General features: G+C 54.0%; 4 protein-coding genes across 4 annotated transcripts; 3 read left to right on the top strand and 1 right to left on the bottom strand.

Moving 5' to 3' along the window:
- Positions 1–2279: 2279 nt before the first annotated feature.
- Positions 2280–2651, top strand: J4E90_001444 (uncharacterized protein; the record flags this gene model as incomplete). Its single annotated transcript, XM_051431032.1, has 2 exons — positions 2280–2284; positions 2366–2651. 2 exons carry the CDS (start codon positions 2280–2282, stop codon positions 2649–2651), a joined length of 291 nt encoding a protein of 96 aa, XP_051296519.1.
- A 315-nt stretch (positions 2652–2966) lies between these two features.
- J4E90_001443 (uncharacterized protein) lies at positions 2967–3545 on the top strand (the record flags this gene model as incomplete). The annotated part of the gene is made up of 2 exons (XM_051431031.1): positions 2967–2975; positions 3165–3545. 2 exons carry the CDS (start codon positions 2967–2969, stop codon positions 3543–3545), a joined length of 390 nt encoding a protein of 129 aa, XP_051296518.1.
- A 1136-nt stretch (positions 3546–4681) lies between these two features.
- On the bottom strand, positions 4682–10363 carry J4E90_001442 (uncharacterized protein; the record flags this gene model as incomplete). Its single annotated transcript, XM_051431030.1, has 3 exons — positions 4682–4792; positions 4845–9793; positions 9844–10363. 3 exons carry the CDS (start codon positions 10361–10363, stop codon positions 4682–4684), a joined length of 5580 nt encoding a protein of 1859 aa, XP_051296517.1.
- Positions 10364–11596: 1233 nt separating this feature from the next.
- Positions 11597–17906, top strand: J4E90_001441 (uncharacterized protein; the record flags this gene model as incomplete). Its single annotated transcript, XM_051431029.1, has 2 exons — positions 11597–16772; positions 16822–17906. The coding sequence occupies 2 exons, from the start codon at positions 11597–11599 to the stop codon at positions 17904–17906; spliced, it is 6261 nt and encodes a 2086-aa protein (XP_051296516.1).
- Between the last annotated feature and the right edge of the window lie 480 nt (positions 17907–18386).

Genomic DNA, 18386 nt, shown 5'->3' with positions numbered 1-18386 from the left:
TTCCATGTACTACGGTAAGCGCAAAACTATGCTCCAACACTCCGAAGTTCCAACATGTACTCTTGATCGACTCTCGAGGAGCAGGATTCAATTGGTCTTGTGTTTTCGCGATACGGGGCCCGGCCAGACTCGCATCCGGAGACCTGGTCCAACTGTCGTGTCATCTCCCGCGTGGCCGTCTGTCTACCGTCAGGCCGCCCCTGGCAGCTGATCCGAACGGCCATCCTTCCCCTTCTGTTCGGAACGTTGGACTCGCATCGGCAGACTAAATGCCGGCAGAGTGAATTCCTCGCCGTCGGCGAATAAGGCCAGCCGGCTGTGCTGTAATTCAGTCCTTGCTGAGCTTACTGCAGATACCTGCATCTTCTTCCTGCATACGCAACCGCTACAGTCAGTCCGAGAGCTTCTGCATACTAAGTTCTCAGCAAGTTTCAACCTGGATTCCGAAATGAATAGCCCGGGCTGGACCTAATCGATTGCATCGGTGCCACGAGGTAAGCAAATTGCCCCTCACCCGCCGCCTGCCGTTGTACGCTGAGGATGATCATCTCCAGCCCGTCCGCGAAATTGCTGTAGGATCGGCGCCACTCCAGCCCTGTGAGACAGCAGTATCTTATTCGCTAACACCGTCCCGTCACACGCGACAGGGACGCGCCCACGGTATTTACATGTATCCTGTTCAGCGCCATGTTGACAAACGCCTACGCGCTGGTACTTTTGCCCACCACTTGATCAGGTTTCAGATCTGGCCCAGGCACCGCCCTGCTAACCGACCCCACGATTGTTTCATGCTTCCGTACACATGTCCGTTGAACGCCTCACTGCGGTCCGAGCAGCCATACACACTCTTGCAAGCTCCACTACCCAAGCATCATCGCTGCAAACCAGCGCTGCCGTTATTGTGACAGCGGGTCAGGTTTATCAGGCTGTGGCCTGTCGCATGTAACGACAAACTCCAAAATCTCACCCTTCCGCATTTCTCTGGAAACTTGAACCCTTGACGAGTTTCCATATATACATAGAGTTCGTCTGAGGGGTAAGCAGTATGATCAGTCATCCGGACCTCCAGACTTGCAAGGGAAGCTGCAACTCTCGTTGGCGTCGTCGACGTCACGATCATCTTACGTATTCTCCAGTCACGAAAAACTGTTTGCTGCCAAGAACACGCGCAAAATTGACAATGCAAATTCTGCTCCGGTTCCAAGGCTCCGGCAGCATCTCGCGATCGATCCGTAGATGAATCGAAACTTCGAAAGTATATCCTTGCCGCGGAGACCGAGATGACAAAGCTGTTTAATTTCCGCCGATCATCCGGACAACACCCTTCGCTGAGCAGGGTCTTGCTGTGTCAGTGCGGAGACCTTGATTGATCACAATCTAAGTAACGCGCTCTTGTGTGTGATGATCACATGGCGTGACCGATGACAAACTGATGCCCAGAGTCCGCCGAGAGGGGTTTGGGTTATCTGGATTACAGCAGTCTACTCTATCATTCCTGTGCGGTTGAGAACTTCAAGAAAGAACGATCTCCAAGCTACGTGTATACGCTCCCGACTTCCGCTCTTCGAGCTTGCACACCAGCTCCTGCTTCAATTCGCAAATTTCATATAACCACGATACTGACCTCTCGTACGGGTTTACCAAGTTGCTTCACTCGCGGTGACCTGATATACAAACTGTCCGCGATGTATGAGGAACCCATGCTCAGTCATCTCTGTAGCCATCGCTGCCTATCGCGTTCGAGGGGAAAGCGCTGCCTCGCTGTGATTTCAATACCTCGAAGTCGATTCCAAACATCGCGGCTAGCTTGTGCCGACAGCTTTCTTTACATGTCTATCGCGGACATGACGAGCAATGAATGTTCTGACGATTTGATTTTTGAAGCTTTGTATAGTTCACACACGAGTATAACGAGCACCAATACAATGAAGAAGCAGAATACGCTGCAGTCTACATTGGTACGAAAGCCAAAGTTGGCAAGTTCTTAACGCAATGCAAGCTTATATATTACTTGTCGCTATCCTTCACTGGAAGTGGGTGATGGATAGTTTTGCTGAAATGTGGTGCGAGTTCCTACCGGCTGGTGTGGAGCTACGTCACTACAAGCTCTCACTCTCACCTTCACTACTTTGTTACCGGTTTCTCGCTTGCTGGGCCTTATTCACTCGCAAAGTTCTCGAGAGCCCGCTTTTCGGAAAGATTCCCCTTGCGTTACCCACCAATGTTCCTTACACTTCCTACCTCCACCTTTACACATCACTCGGTCTGCATTCCCTCAGATGTTGTTCGGTCACCTCTTACCCCTCGCAGCCATTGCTACTGCAGCTACAATTAAGCATAAACCAGATTCCGACTATGTCTTCAGCTGTGGTCCTCCCCTCCCCTACCTCGCCAACGGGTCGCAGGCCACGAGCTGGGCGCAGTATCTCGACGAGATTGGCGACGATCTCGACGGTGACGGCCAAGGTGCTGTGGATCATTTCGGTGGCCCCATCGGTAAGGCGCCGTTGAAATGGCCTCGCAACTCAGAAAACATTGCTGTTATCCCTTACTGCTACTTCGACGAAAAAGAACGCGAGTCGATGCACGAAGTTATCGAGGCCGCCATACAATCGTGGATGACGTACGTGTATATCCAGTGCGACCTTTGATCGTGGACTGATGAGCCCTTAGTTATCTTGGCAATCCAGGAAAGGAATCCGGTCACGCTATCAGTTTCGAAGAGTGGGTGGACAGTGAAGGAAAACCAGTGATCTGTTACAAGAAAAGCGAAACCGACTTCTTCCATTGGAACCCAGATCTACCTCACGAGACCTTGACGATCCAGGTGGGAAAGGGAGAAACCGGTTGGACGGCCAACGCAGGTCTAGCGGTTGACCAGAAGAGTCCTTGGAGGAACCAACTGAACGGCCCGGAAAGCGGTCGCCTTGTGAATGTGGAGTGGGCGGCTATGCACGAGCTGGGTCATGTCATGGGTTAGTAGTCATCTACGAGTAAGCTACCGACAAAATCTAACAAAAGGAAGGTATGGCGCACGAACATCAGCGTAGTGATCGAGACGACTATATCGTGGTCAAACCCGAGAAAATCGGCGATTTCGAAGAGGTGAGTATGACACCCATTAAGCCGCCGAAACAAACAAAACCGTTACTAACGCTAAGCAGTGTTACAAGCGCGCCCGCGAAAAGAGCTCTCGAGTAACCCGAGAAAACGTATGCACCTCACTCAGAGTAGCGCTACGCAACAATTGTGCATGCAGAAATTGGGTCAAAGGCATGGCCGAGCTCTATCTCCCTCTGTTTACCTTCGACAAATACGACTCCGAAAGCATCATGCATTATCCCAGCGCCATTGGGGGTAAACAAGAGAAGTGTGAGCTCTACAGCGGCGAGGAGGATACGGCTGAGTGCCCGATTCAACAGTACAAGAACTTTGAGGATCATAGTCAAGGGACTACAAAGATGACGCCGAACTTGCATCCGTCTGCGCAGGACATAGCGTGGGTTAAGAAGGTATATGCTTATGATGACAAGGGTGAGGCGTGAGGTGCGACGGAGTGATCGGCTGCTGTCGCAACATCTTCGACCGCTACCTGAAGATACGGGTGGTTTCGTGTGAGCAGCGGTAAGGAACCTTCCGGGTATAACGGATAAGAACGGCGAAGCTCTCACATTTGCTCTAGGTAGCAAACAATATAACTCAGAACGTACTGGATCTTTCACATTTGCTAGCCGATTCGTATCTCAGTCTATCTCACGATGGCAAAACCGACTACTAAAGCATGTTCTCTCATCAGCAACACTCAAGTAAAGCAATTGCCACTACATGTATCTCCAGGCATCTTACGCAAGATGTACAAAGTGAAAGGAAGTAACAGACAACATGCATATACCAAATGAGCAGCAACAAGCGCGTATAAACAGCATCTTACACCAAGACTAAAGCCGGAATACGTCATACGCGCCCCGTCAACACCACATCCACTACAAGGGCAAGCGTACCACCCAACCCTCCCGCATACACATACACGCTTCCCCCTAGCCCACTGTAGCCCACCCTTACCCCCAGCCGCGACGTCACCCTGCCATTAGACTGAATAGCCCCACGTTCTCAACGGCAGTAACGGTCTTCCCAAACCCTTACTCAACAACCTGCACGCTACGTAAGCCCATGCAGCTACCCGCTGCAGGTCAGCCTCAACTGCATGAGGCGGCAACCGCGTAAAACGGCTAACAGCGGGGCTATACCAAGAAATCTTAGTAGGTGTAACCAGGCCTCAACAATATGCATGATGTACCCTTTTTATGGAAGAGGGTTTATCTGTTGAGGTTATCTCGGGATGCTCGGGTGAGGGTGAGATAACGAGATAATCTTACCTACCAGGTAAGGCAGGTGGAGGCGACAACAACACTCTGACAACTCATCGTCATCATACATCGTAGTGCAGAAGGGGGTTGTTTGAACATGTTTTTGTTTGCATTACAATACATAAATCTCTTTGCGAAGCATGGACATATCTAATCTTGATGCGCCTGGGGACCCAAACACGCCGCGTAGGGAGAATAATGTTCCTTCTAGGAAGGAGATATGAACCATTTTGCCCCTTGCTCCAACTATACTACCATGCATCTAATCGTCGTGAATATTGAGGGACACCGCCCGCCGGTCTTGACACGTATATTTAACATTGCGCGATGGCGACAGAAACAGCCTGGTCGTCGGAGTGGCTGATGCTGATGTTGATGTTCTTGACACCTACGCGCTTGGCTTCTTCGTCGGCTTTGCCGTAGAGCTGTGGGGATGTTAGCGATTGATCTTGAGATTGAGTAATGATAGGAACATACCTGAACAGTTGGCGCGCCAGAGTCGTCGTTGATGATCTCGATATCCTTCAGCGGAGCACCGGCGCCTTGACCCTTGACACCAAGAGACTTGAAGACAGCCTCCTTCGCTGACCACTTGCCTGTGAAGCTAGCCTGCGGGTTTGGTGACTTCTGACAGTATGCAATCTCCTTCTCGGTGAAGTTACGCTCGATAAAGGTCTCGTTCTCGATGTTGAGCGCGCTGAGGCTCTCGACATCGACACCAACCTTGCTGTTAGAGGAAGCTGTGGCTTGAGTGAGTTGCTCAACCATCTTCATCGTCTCCTGCGCCTTCTTGTCCTTCTTGGGAGCAGGGGTCTTCGCATAGCTGTATGTCGAAGTCTTCTTGTTCATGGTGACACGCGCTTGCGGGTTGAGGAAGACCTCCTGCATCTTCTCATCCTCATACGGCGCCTTGTCCTTGGCACGGAACATGGTGTTGTTGATGAGACCATCGTGGAAGTAACGGTATGCCCTCTTTTGGCGAGCTTCAACCTTTTGCTTGTAGGCAGCAAATTGGTGGTGCTCAAGAGCGGCAAACAGGTACTTGGGGTGAATACCGATAGCTTGAGTTCCCTTCTGTCCGAAACCGAACGAAGTAACAGAGAAGGCCTTGATACCATCGGTCTGGATGGCCTGCGATGGGTAGACGATGTAGTCGTATTGCTCCATGATCTTGTCGACGTTATCGGCGTTACGGTTGCCAGGCACAAGACCAGTGTTGAGCACCTGCAAGCAACCGTTGAACATCCAGGCACCGGCAGCACCCTTGGGATGACCAGTGAGGTACTTCTGCCAGATACCAAGCAGCGCATTGCCCTTCTTACGGCCGAGGTGGCGCATCTGGTGGTTGATGACGTCGGACTCGTTCTTGTCGTTCGCAACAGTGGAGGTTCCGTGGAAAGAAGCGACGTCGAGATCGTCGATAGTGAGGCCCCAGGTAGCAAGTGCACCGCGAAGAGGAGCGATGCGTGAATCTTGCTTCCAGAAGCTGTTACCGAGACTGTTGAGCGCGTCCTTCTCTTGTCGCTTGGCTTCCATCTCGATGTTAGCAGCACGCTCCTCGAGATAGGCAGCCTCGTCGAAGTCCTCGCCAGTAGCGTCCTTCATCGCAGCGACTTCCTCCTGGAGGTAGAGGACTTCCGACTCCTGCCACTGCTTGATCTGCTTGCGGCGGAGGTCCATCTGTCTCCTCCTGTACTTGATGTCAAGAAGAGGAGATGGGAACTTGGACGGGTTCTCTCGTGCGGTGGTCAATACACCCTTTCCTGGAGCAGGGACGGAACGACCAATCTTGTCGGTTGCTGTGGCCGTGAAGCCGAGGATACCGTAGATGGGGACTCCCATATCGAGGGCGAGCTTGGCGTCCATGATGACTTGCATACCGCAACCTTGCGATTCCATGAAGCCATTTCGGGTTGTTGTGGTGGGGCGCGACATCTCCTTGGGTGTACGTCCGTGAGCGAATTCGTCTTCGGCGTTGCTAGTGGCCTTCATGTTGGCGAATTCGTAGGAGCCTTCCTCTTGGAAGTCATCGAAACCACCAACGAAGCAGACACGGGCCTTTCCTTCGACGATGGTGTCGTAACCGATATCGAGAGACTCAACAGCGGTGGCGCAAGCACCGACGGGTGTCTTGATAGGTCCAGTGGATGAGATGAGCAACATGTTAACCCAAGCGCTCATAGTGTTGATGAAAGACTCTTGCAGGATATCCTTCTGGACTGGCTTGTCCATGAATCGGTCTTTGTACATTCCTCGAAGGGCGGTAGTACCACCAATACCGGAACCGACGCAGTTACCGACTTGAGACAAGTGGACATATTGGTAGAACTCGTAGGGGTCGGTGATACCACTGGCAAGCAGACACTCAGCCGTGGAGACAAGCACGAAGAGCGTGACAGGGTCTACTTGGGAGATGATGTCGTCTGGCACACCGTACTTCTTTGCATCCCAGCCAGTCGGGATTTGACCAGCTACGAGACGGTCGAAGCGAAGAGCCTTCGGAAGGAGGAGTGTAGCTCCCTTCTTCATGCGGACAGTGTACTCGCTTGAATCCTCGATCGCAAAGATCTCAACCTTGTCGCCATGCTCCTTCTTGAACTCCTCCGCAAGTTCCTTGGAAGCCTCGAATGGATCGAGATCCTCCTCAATCTGGATCTCTTGCATAAGCTGCTTCTTCTTGGGGTCGTAGCCATTGAAGAGCTCGGGTTCGATAAGGCGGATACCGGCGTGCTCGAGAATGTACTTCTCGTACTTGGGCTTGACATCCTTGTCATCGATTGGCTCGTTGGTCTTGGCGTCAACCCATCCGGAGTAGCTCTTGCCCTTGAGAGGACCGTTGTGGTTCTTGATGAGACCCATGATCCAAGCCATCTCGACACATCCCTCAATGGAGAATTCGCCGTACGCTTCCATCTCCCAGCGTGTCCTGGAGTTACCCCAAGGACCGACTTCAGAGAAACCAGTGACGACGACGACCTTCTCAAGATCGACCATACCCTTGAGGTTATCGTTGAGAGGCTTGACCTCTGTGTCCCAATCAGGTAGGGTGGGGAAGTCGAACTTCATGTTTGCACGTGGTTCGATCGTGGCCTTCTTGTATAGGGCCTCGCTGGCCTCGCCGTTGACAACCTTGTTCTCGATGGCATTCTCCTTGATGACGGCACGGCGGATATCGCTAGTCTCTGTGAGTTCCTTGCGCAAGTCGGTCATCAAGTCCTTCAGGTTAGGAATGTACTGGAAGCCGCCGTTGAGGTCAGCCCATACAGGCTCGACCTGGCAGAGGTTGACGATCGGTGGCGCCATCAGACCAAGTAAGTTGAAGGCCATCTCCTGCTGAGAGAAGGTGCGTACACCGTACTTCTCGATACCCTCAGCGACAATGTTGTTGGCGCCCATCAAACCAGTGCCGCGAGTCCAGCCGATGACCGCACCACAGATAGTGAGGTAGTTACCCCAGCTCTCTGAGTGCCACCTCGAGAAGAGTGTCTCGAGCGACATCTTGGACTCTGAGTAAAGACCATCGTTACCGAAGGTTCCGTGGTTGGGTGACAACGGCAGGATGACTTGTGCTGGGCGGGTCTCGTAGCCGTAGGCCTGCTTTTGCTTCTTGACAGCTCCGAGCATGCGCAACAAGTTGGTCAACATGATGCGGTGAGCGAGCTCCGACTTGGAGTCGATGCTGTCAATCTCGCGTCCGTTCTCAGGAATAGCAGCAAAAGGAACGATAAGGTCGAGATCCCATCCAAGGCCCTTCTTGGTGTCGAAGATGTAGTCGACCAAAGCCTCTACATCTTGGTTGCTGCCCTGGTTGAAAGGCACAACAATGAGCTGAGAGCCGCGGGCGCCATATCGCGAGTACATGGACTGGTAGTACTCGGTGACCTCCCGGGAGAACCTGGAAGTTGTGACGACGACCTTAGCACCACCACTGATGAGGCCCTGAAGGACTTGCGCGCCGATAGAGCCGGCACCAGCGCCCGTCATAAGAGCGTACTTGCCCTGGAAAGTGACACCAGACTTGGCGGCATCCTCTAGGCAGTCCAGGTAAACGCCAGTCAGCTTCTTGCTGTACTCCCAGCCATGGTCATCCTTGCGCTTGAGATGTAGGAAGGGGATAGTCTCAACCTTGCCCTGCTTAGCAGAGGGATTGACGCGACCGTTGCGACCCCTCTTGCCGCTAGCAGCCTTACCGTTCTCGCTGGGCATGATCTGTCCCTCGTTCATTGACAACGAACGGATGACATTGCTGTAGAGACTCTTGATCTGGAGTTGCGAGGACTTGGAAAGCTTGTGTTGTTGCTTGATGAGCTTGTAGATCCTTTGGAGGTCGTTCTGGACCTTGGTGCGGTTGCCGTACTCGGACAGCTTTCCGCCCTCAGCCATCTCGCGCACGTAGTGCTCAAGCTTGCGAACGCTCGCTCTTGGCGCTTCCTTGTAGTTCATGTTGCCCTTGGCATCAATCTCTAGGTGTGGCGCTGTGGGTACTGCGACATCCTTGTAGACCGGAGCCTCGTTCAAGACCTCCTTGCAGTTGTCGATGAGCTGCTGACCGAGCTCCTTTGCAAGCTCATATGTCTCACCGCGCTCGGTAGGGCAGTGGTCCATGTGGTACTGCATAAAGTCGAGAAGGAGAGGGTTCGAGCGGTTCATGATGGCGATGCAGCGACTGACAATCTCACGGTCGACAGCCTTCAGCTTGCCAAAGATAATATCGTAGTACATAGTGAGAGCATCCTGACGCGCCCAGTTCCACGATGAATCGTAGACGCGCGCCTTGAGCGGTGTGAATTGGGGCTCAATGCCAGAAGCGTAGAATTCGCCGTGCTCAGTGTTCCAGAGGTCAAGCTGGGCCTGGAGCGCGGATTGCGCCTTCTGTGAGTCGACAAACGACTTGTCACCCGCACGAAGATCGATCTTGAGGTATCGCGCGAAAAGCTCAAGTTGCTGCTTGAACAATTGGCGTTGGTCCTTTGTGAGCGCGTCGATGGCCGCAGGGTCCATCATCATGCCACCACCCGAACCGCCAGCGTCTCCGCCGGCTGTAGGAGCAGACAGGCTGATTCCAGCGATGCCCGCGTATTTGTTCGCTTGCTCATCGAGGAAGGCCTTGCCGTCGGCTTCTGAGGCAAGACGGGCTGCTGGCTCGTTGGTGATGGCGAGCAGCAAAACTCCGTCCTGTCGCCCTTGGGCCAGTCCCCATCTTGTCTCGAGGTGCTTTCGCACGGCTGTGATGTTGAAGCCACCGGGCATCTTGGCGGACACCATGCGGGCAATGAGCGAGGAGGATTGCTTGCCAAGCTGACCATTGAAGGTAGCCTGCATCGAAGCACCGAGCTCGTCGAGAGGGGTATCCTCGGGCTTTTCGGGAGTTGAGCCAAACTCCTTGCCCAGGTCTCCGAGGATTTCATTCTGAAGCGTGGACTTGCCTGCGAAGCTTGTTAGTCACAGTTTTACGCTAGACGTGCAATTGACGGACCTCCGACTAAATCCTTGATGGCCTTGCTCAGCAGAATGTCCATGAGCGGCTTCTTCAGCTTCTGAGCCACCAGTGTCCGCAGGATGTCGGTGGCTGTGACGGGGGCATCTGGCACCTGGGCTGCGGGCCCGGCACTCGGTGGTGGAGGGGCTGCAGCGGCGGCGGCAGGTGCTGAAGAGGCGGGTGCAGACGAGGGCGCTGATGAGGCCGCCGCGGGAGCCTCTGGTTCCTCCTCTATTGGGTCTACGTCGTAGTAGATGTCCTTGGCGTCCTTGTTGTAGCACAGGATCTGACGCTGCAGCGACCGCGCCGCATCGTGTCCTTCGTATTTGCTGGCGAGGGTGCGCTTCGCCATGACACCGAGCGTGTCTGCGGGGCCGATCTCGACGATGCGCTCCGTCGTCTTCTCGCCGAGGACGACATCCTGCGTCTCGATCCACCTGACGGGCGAGGCGAACTGGTATGCGAGCAGCTCAATGAGCAGCGTGTGCGAGAGCTCCTGCTCGACCTCGGGACGCATGGCGAGGGACTGAGGGAGCAATTGGCGGAAAGGAAGGTGGTTGAAGCTCAACGGAGCTCAAAGGGTATCTCTATTACAAAATAGAAGACGGGTATCGTGGGTCTAGGGAGGGAGGAGCGGCCAGGAAGAAGACGCGCTATTAGGTGGGTGGGTAGTGTATAGTGCGGTGAGAGCACGAGAGACGATTCAAGGGTCCGGGAGGGGTGCGTTGGCTCCCCGCGAACGCAAACTTTCTTCTTCTTCGCGAAATAAGTGAGGGAAGGGTCAGCGGGCGTTGCAGGAACAGGACACTCAACGCATTGGCTGTTTATCTCTTGTTGGACAGCAGCACGCGGCGTTGATATGGCCGGGCGTTGAGGATTTCTCCCGCTTCGGGCTGGCGGTACTAAAATTCCAGACCCCTGCGACTGCAGCTCGTTACTGCTTTGGCCGGTGCTCAACGAACTAATCTCGCCTGGAAGAAGATGGGCTTGCGAGCGAAGAACAGGCGGCCACCGCACGAAGGGGATTGCGGTTCGACTTGCGAGTGGGTGCCAGCCTCGCACCGAAACTTGGAAACTCGGCCCACCGTGTCCTCAACAGCTGCGTGGGCGCGGATAAGCGCATGGCGGCGACTTGTTGAGTGCCTCTGCCCCAGCATTTGTGTAGGAACATACCGCAGACCCCTGCCGCCGCTAGTGACCCATGATATGCGGGCCAAATCTGAGCTCCTCTCGAAAAAGTCGACCCAGACGGCGCGACCATAACCACGCCAGCGCACCGCTTCCGACCCATTCCTCACCTCCTCCCCGCCCAATTGCATAAGCACTCCCTTCTGATTACTTTTCTTAAACCCTGGGGCCGTTCGTAATCCTGCTGCCTGCGGTATTCTCTCCACGCCCCTCGCACACCGCACCGCGCATAGCAAGGGAGCTGCTACACACTACTAGCAGTACGGGCCCTATCCCAGCACACCGGCCAGATTAGCTTCTGTCTGAGTGAAGAGGTACGCATCGAGTCTTTCTTGCGAGCAATTCAAGACAGCTGTCTTCCGGACGTCTTTTGGCCCGGGCCATTGCGTTGATTGCACCTTCCCCGCCATACCAGACGAGAGCTCACACTGCTCAGACGCTCCTTCCTGCCCACGTCGTTCCTTCCACACCTATAATCTGTCCAAGGTACGCGCCTTCCGGTGCTCGTCACTCACCTCCAACCCTCAGCTAACCACCTCACCAGTAATCGCACATTCCCACCATGTACGGTTCCGGCCAGCAGACGGGCATCTCCACGCCCCGCTCTGCCGCAAACCTGCGCCCGCTCATCCTCTCCCACGGCTCGCTCGAATACACGCTCCTCATCCCGACCGCCCTCCACTTCAATGCACAACAATTGAGGGACACGTTCAAGTCGACGCTCCCAGAGCCCACCGACGAGCTCGCCCTAGACGATGAACCATCGTCGGTGGCGGAGCTGGTGGCGCGATACCTTGGCTTTGTTGCGAAGGAGGTAGAGGAAGGGGAGGACCCTGACTCTTTCGAGGAGGTGCTCAAGCTCGTTCTTACCGAATTCGAGCGTGCCTTCCTCCGCGGCAACGAGGTGCACGCGCTGGCTGCATCTCTGCCCGGCATCACCGAGAAGAAGCTGGTCACAGTCCGGTCATACTACGCTGCTCGCGCGGCGGTAGAGAGGCCGATCAAGCACCACGAGTCCGCTCTCTTCCGCGAGGCTTCCGACGAGAATGCCTTCATCTACGCTGTTCTCGGCGGCCAGGGCAACATCGAGGAGTACTTCGATGAACTCCGCGAAATCTACAACACCTACCCCTCATTCGTCGAGGACTTTGTTGCAGCCGAGGCGCAACATCTCCTCGTCCTGTCGCGTGACCCACGCGCTGAAAAGCTCTACTCCAAGGGCCTCGATGTCATGCGATGGCTCAACAACCGAGACTCACAACCCGATACCGACTACCTGGTTTCGGCGCCTGTCAGTTTGCCCTTGATTGGGTTGACTCAGCTTGCACACTACGTCGTAACGTGCAGAGTGCTCGGCAGCCATCCCGGCCACGTACGCAGCCGCTTGTCTGGTGTAACCGGTCACTCGCAGGGTGTCGTTACAGCCGCTGCAATCGCCGAAGCTAAGAACTGGGAATCTTTTGAGCGGTCTGCCAAGAAGGCCATTGAGATCCTCTTCTGGATCGGTGCGCGGAGTCAGCAAGCCTTCCCCAGAACCTCGCTGGCACCTACCGTCTTGCAAGACTCTGACGAGAATGGCGAGGGTGTTCCCACGCCTATGCTTTCCATCCGTGACCTCTCAAGAAAAGCAGTTCAGGACCACATTGACGCGACCAATGCCCATTTACCCCAAGATCGACACATTGCCATCTCTCTAGTCAACAGCGCTCGCAATTTCGTAGTGACTGGTCCACCAATCTCTCTGTACGGTCTCAACCTTCGTTTGCGCAAGGACAAGGCACCGACTGGATTGGACCAAACGAGAATTCCCTACACTGAGCGCAAAGTGCGCTTTGTCAACCGCTTCCTACCCATCACTGCTCCTTTCCACAGCCCATATCTGGTAGATGCGACCAAGCAGCTCGAAGATGATCTCAAGTCAATCAAGATCTCCACTGCCGATCTTGGCATCCCCATGTATGACACACATACAGGCCAAGACCTTCGCGAGACCGAGAGCGACAACATCGTGCCTCGTCTTGTCAGCATGATCACTGCCGACTCGGTCGAGTGGGAGAAGGCAACTGTCTTCCCCAAGGCTACCCACATTCTCGACTTCGGCCCCGGTGGTATCTCAGGTCTCGGAGTGCTCACCAACCGCAACAAAGACGGTACTGGTGTCCGTGTTATCCTTGCGGGTGCCATCGACGGACAGAATGCCGAAGTTGGCTACAAGCCTGAGATCTTTGACCGCGACTTCGACCATGCTGTTAAGTACGCTGTCGACTGGGTCAAGGAGCACGGACCGCGTCTTGTCAAGACATCCACTGGCCAGACTTACGTCGACACCAAGATGAGCCGCATGCTTGGTTTACCTCCAGTGATGGTGGCTGGTATGACGCCTTGCACAGTTCCATGGGACTTTGTCGCCGCGACCATGAACGCCGGCTATGAGATCGAGCTTGCTGGTGGTGGGTACTACAATGAGAAGACCATGACCGAAGCTATCACCAAGGTCGAGAAGGCGATTCCTGCTGGTCGTGGTATCAGCATCAACCTCATCTACGTTAACCCTCGCGCTATGGCCTGGCAGATCCCCCTCTTGGCCAAGCTCAGGGCCGAAGGTGTTCCCATCGAAGGTCTTACCATCGGTGCTGGTGTTCCATCCATTGAAGTAGCCAACGAATACATCGAGACCCTTGGCATCAAGCACATTGCCTTCAAGCCTGGTTCCGTCGAGGCTATTCAACAGACCATTAACATCGCGAAGGCGAACCCTACCTTCCCGGTCTTGATGCAGTGGACTGGTGGTCGTGGTGGAGGTCATCATTCCTTCGAGGACTTCCATCAGCCCATTCTGCAGATGTACAGCCGTCTGCGCAAGTGTGAGAACCTGATTCTCGTCGCAGGTTCCGGTTTCGGTGGCGCCGAAGACACATACCCATACCTCACCGGTCAATGGTCTACCAAGTTTGGATACCCACCCATGCCATATGACGGTTGCTTGTTCGGTAGTCGCGTAATGACGGCGAAGGAATGCTACACGTCAAAGATGGCCAAACAAGCTATCGTTGACGCCCCTGGTCTTGACGACGAGGACTGGGAGAAGACCTACAAGGGCCCAGCTGGAGGTGTCATCACTGTTCGCTCTGAGATGGGTGAGCCAATCCACAAGCTTGCCACTCGTGGTGTCATCTTCTGGCACGAGATGGACCAGAAGATCTTCAGTCTCGACAAGGCCAAGCGTGTCCCCGAACTGAAGAAGATGCGCGAGTACATCATCGAGAAGCTGAACAAGGACTTCCAGAAGGTATGGTTCGGCAAGAACAAGAAGGGAGAGTCAGTTGACTTGGAAGACATGACCTACACTGAGGTTGTCCAACGTATGGTAGACCTCATGTACGTCAAGCACCAATCCCGCTGGATCGACCAGAGTTTGAAGCGCTTGACTGGCGACTTCATCCGCCGACTGGAAGAGCGTTTCAGCAAAGCTAGCAGCGAGTCACTCATCCAAAACTACGATGAGCTCAACGACCCCTTCCCAATGCTCGAGAAGGTCTTCAAGGCTTACCCCGATGCCGACAACCAGCTCATCAGCGCCCAAGATGTGCAACACTTCCTGTTGCTCTGCCAACGTCGTGGACAGAAGCCTGTACCATTCGTTCCCGTCCTTGATGAGACCTTTGAATTTTTCTTCAAGAAGGATTCACTCTGGCAATCCGAGGATCTCGATGCTGTCGTTGACCAAGACGTTGGCAGGACATGTATCCTTCAAGGACCCATGGCCGTCAAGTACTCCACCAAGGTTGACGAGCCCATCAAGGAGATCCTGGATGGTGTCCACGAGGGTCACATCAAGCTCCTTATGCACGACATCTACGGCGATGACGAGTCCAAGGTTCCCGTCATTGAGTACTTCGGTAGCAACCTGCTAGCACCACCCCAGGGACTAGAGGTGGATGGTCTTACCGTCTCAGAGCTTGAGAACAAGGTCATTTACCGCCTCTCCGCTGCTCCCAACGCTACGATGCCAGAGGTGCACTCATGGCTGCAACTTTTGGCAGGCTCCAGCTATTCATGGAGACATGCTTTCTTCACTGCGGACATCTTTGTGCAGGGTCAGCGTTTCCAGACTAACCCTACTTCGAGGGTCTTTGCTCCCACACCAGGCATGGTTGTCGAGATTCAGAACCCCAACGAGCCTGCCAAGACTGCCATCATCGTCAAGGAGCTGCACCACGGCGGCAAGCTAATCAAGACCGTCGAAGTCAGCCTCACCAAAGACAGTGAGATCCTGCTCAACATCTACGAGGAGCGTACCGCCATTGGACACGCAGTCGCATTGCCTTTCCGCTTCACCTACCGTCCTGACGTAGGCTACGCGCCTATTCATGAGGTCATGGATGCCCGAAACGACCGCATCAAGGACTTCTACTACAAGATCTGGTTTGGAGATGAGGCATGCCCATTCGATGCGTCCGTCACTTCACGCTTCGATGGTGGCCGCGCCACTGTAACAAGTGAGGCCATCAACGACTTCGTCCACGCAGTCGGAAACAAGGGTGAGGCCTTTGTTGACCGACCTGGCAAGGAAGTCTACGCCCCCATGGACTTCGCCATCGTTGTCGGCTGGAAGGCCATCACCAAGCCTATCTTCCCTCGCGCAATCGATGGTGACCTTCTCAAGTTGGTCCATCTTTCCAACGGGTTCCGCATGATCTCTGGCGCTGAGCCCTTGAAGAAGGGCGATGTTCTTGACACCACTGCACAGATCAATGCTGTCATCAACCAGGACTCTGGTAAGATGGTAGAGGTCTGTGGCACTATCACCCGCGATGGTAAGCCAGTGATGGAAGTCACTAGTCAATTCCTCTACCGCGGCGCATATGATGATTTCCAGAACACGTTCCAGAGGAAGGTCGAGAAGCCCATTCAGCTCAACTTGGCTACCAGCAAGGACGTGGCCATCCTGCGATCAAAGGAGTGGTTCAACTTCGAGGAGCCTGAGATCGACCTGCTGAACAAGACCTTGCTCTTCAAGCTCGAGACTGTCGTGCGATACAAGAACAAGACAGTCTTCTCTGACATCGAGACTCAAGGAGAGGTCTTGCTCGAACTCCCGACTAAGGAGGTAATCCAAATCGCTTCCGTGCAATACAGCTCGGGCACCGCATACGGCAACCCCGTCCTCGACTACTTGGAGCGCAATGGAGCTGCGGTTGATCAGCCAGTGCTGTTCGACAACGCTATCCCACTTCACGGCAAGGCACCGCTTCAGCTCAAGGCACCTGCTTCCAACGAGAACTACGCTCGCGTCTCTGGCGACTACAATCCCATTCACGTCTCACGTGTCTTTGCTAGTTACGCCAATCTACCTGGTACAATTACCCACGGCATGTACTCCAGCGCAGCTGTCCGAAGCTTGGTAGAGACCTGGGCCGCCGAGAACAATGTCGGTCGTGTTAGGAGCTACCACGTCAACCTCGTGGGCATGGTGCTTCCCGACGACATGCTCGATGTCAAGCTTCAGCACGTCGGTATGGTGTCCGGTCGTAAGATCATCAAGATTGAAGTCAGCAACCAAGAGACCGAAGACAAAGTCCTCCTTGGTGAGGCTGAGGTCGAGCAACCCACTACCTCATACGTCTTCACTGGACAAGGATCGCAAGAGCAGGGTATGGGTATGGAGCTTTACAACAGCAGTCCTGTCGCCAAGGAAGTCTGGGACCGCGCCGACAAGCACTTCATGGACAACTATGGTAAGTCTGCACCAATCATCTATATCATACCGTGGCTAATTCACAACAGGCTTCGCCATCACCAACATCGTGAAGAACAACCCCAAGGAGCTTACCATTCACTTTGGTGGCCCAGTCGGCAAGGCTATCCGCCAGAACTACATGTCCATGACATTCGAGACTGTTGCTGCGGACGGCTCGATCAAGTCTGAGAAGATCTTCAAGGAGATTGACGAGAACACCACATCGTACACCTACCGGTCGCCGACTGGTCTGTTGTCAGCGACTCAATTCACACAGCCTGCTCTGACACTTATGGAGAAGGCATCGTTTGAGGATATGCGCGCCAAGGGTCTGATCCAAGTCGAGAGCACATTCGCTGGACACTCTCTTGGTGAATACTCTGCCCTTGCTGCCATGGCTGAGGTCATGCCTATTGAGAGCTTGGTCTCGGTAGTGTTCTACCGTGGTCTTACCATGCAAGTCGCCGTCGAGCGTGACGAGACCGGACGCTCGAATTACTCCATGTGCGCTGTCAACCCCAGCAGGATCTCCAAGACCTTCAACGAGCAAGCTCTTCAATACGTTGTTGAGAACATTGCCGAGACAACCGGATGGCTTCTGGAGATTGTCAACTACAACATCGCCAACATGCAGTACGTTGCTGCCGGTGACCTTCGCGCTCTCGACTGCCTTACTGGCGTGACAAACTACCTCAAGCAACAGAAGATCGACATTCAAGCGCTCATGCAGACCCTGTCGCTAGAGGAAGTTAAGAACCACCTGGTTGAGATCATCAAGGGCTGCGCCGAGCAGACAGAGGCCAAGCCCAAGCCGCTCGACCTCCAGCGTGGCTTCGCTACCATCCCGCTCAAGGGTATTGACGTACCCTTCCACTCGACCTTCTTGCGATCCGGTGTCAAGCCCTTCAGGTCTTTCCTTCTTAAGAAAATCCACAAGACCTCCATCGACCCCAGCAAGCTGGTCGGAAAGTATATCCCCAACGTAACTGCGAAGCCCTTCGCGTTGACCAAGGAGTACTTCGAGGACGTGTACAAGCTCACCAACTCACCCAAGATTGGCAACATCTTGGCCAACTGGGAGAAGTACGAGGAGAGCGGCAAGGAGGAGACCAAGACCGAGGCTGCTGCGTAAAGCAAGTCGACATGTATGCATAGACAGATAGATTACGAGATTCCTTGATTGGGGCGTTTGGCGGTTCAACAAGTAGATGATTGGCCATTTGATATCCAGGTTGGAGGCTTCGATGCTCTTCTTATGATAGAACTTAGTAATTCATTCGTTCAAAAAAGACATTTACAAACTATATATGACAGGAGTAGAAAAAGTATGAATATTCGTGAGATGACCCTTTTCCACCCAGCTCGCCCAACTTATGCTACCTTTTGCGAGCCCCAAGCCTTACCCTACGACAACCCTAAGAAAGAACATGAATACAGATCGAAAGAATGCGCTTATATCCAAATCAATCACCAAAAAAAAAAGATACGCAATAAAAGTATCATGCATAGATAAGAGTGTTGTTCTATCGAAACAACCCCCGTTTCCTCGGCGTCCTCCCCCCATCCGCCGTCGCCACCGCTTCCTGCGCCGAACTCGAAGTCCCCAACGCAG

The sequence above is a fragment of the Alternaria incomplexa genome, assembly GCF_024043165.1.
Source record: "Alternaria incomplexa strain BMP 0042 chromosome Unknown scaffold_1, whole genome shotgun sequence".
In the NCBI taxonomy this organism is placed as follows: domain Eukaryota; kingdom Fungi; phylum Ascomycota; class Dothideomycetes; order Pleosporales; family Pleosporaceae; genus Alternaria; species Alternaria incomplexa.
The sequence above is the reverse complement of the archived record's forward strand: the minus strand, read 5'-3'. Positions and strand labels throughout refer to the sequence as shown.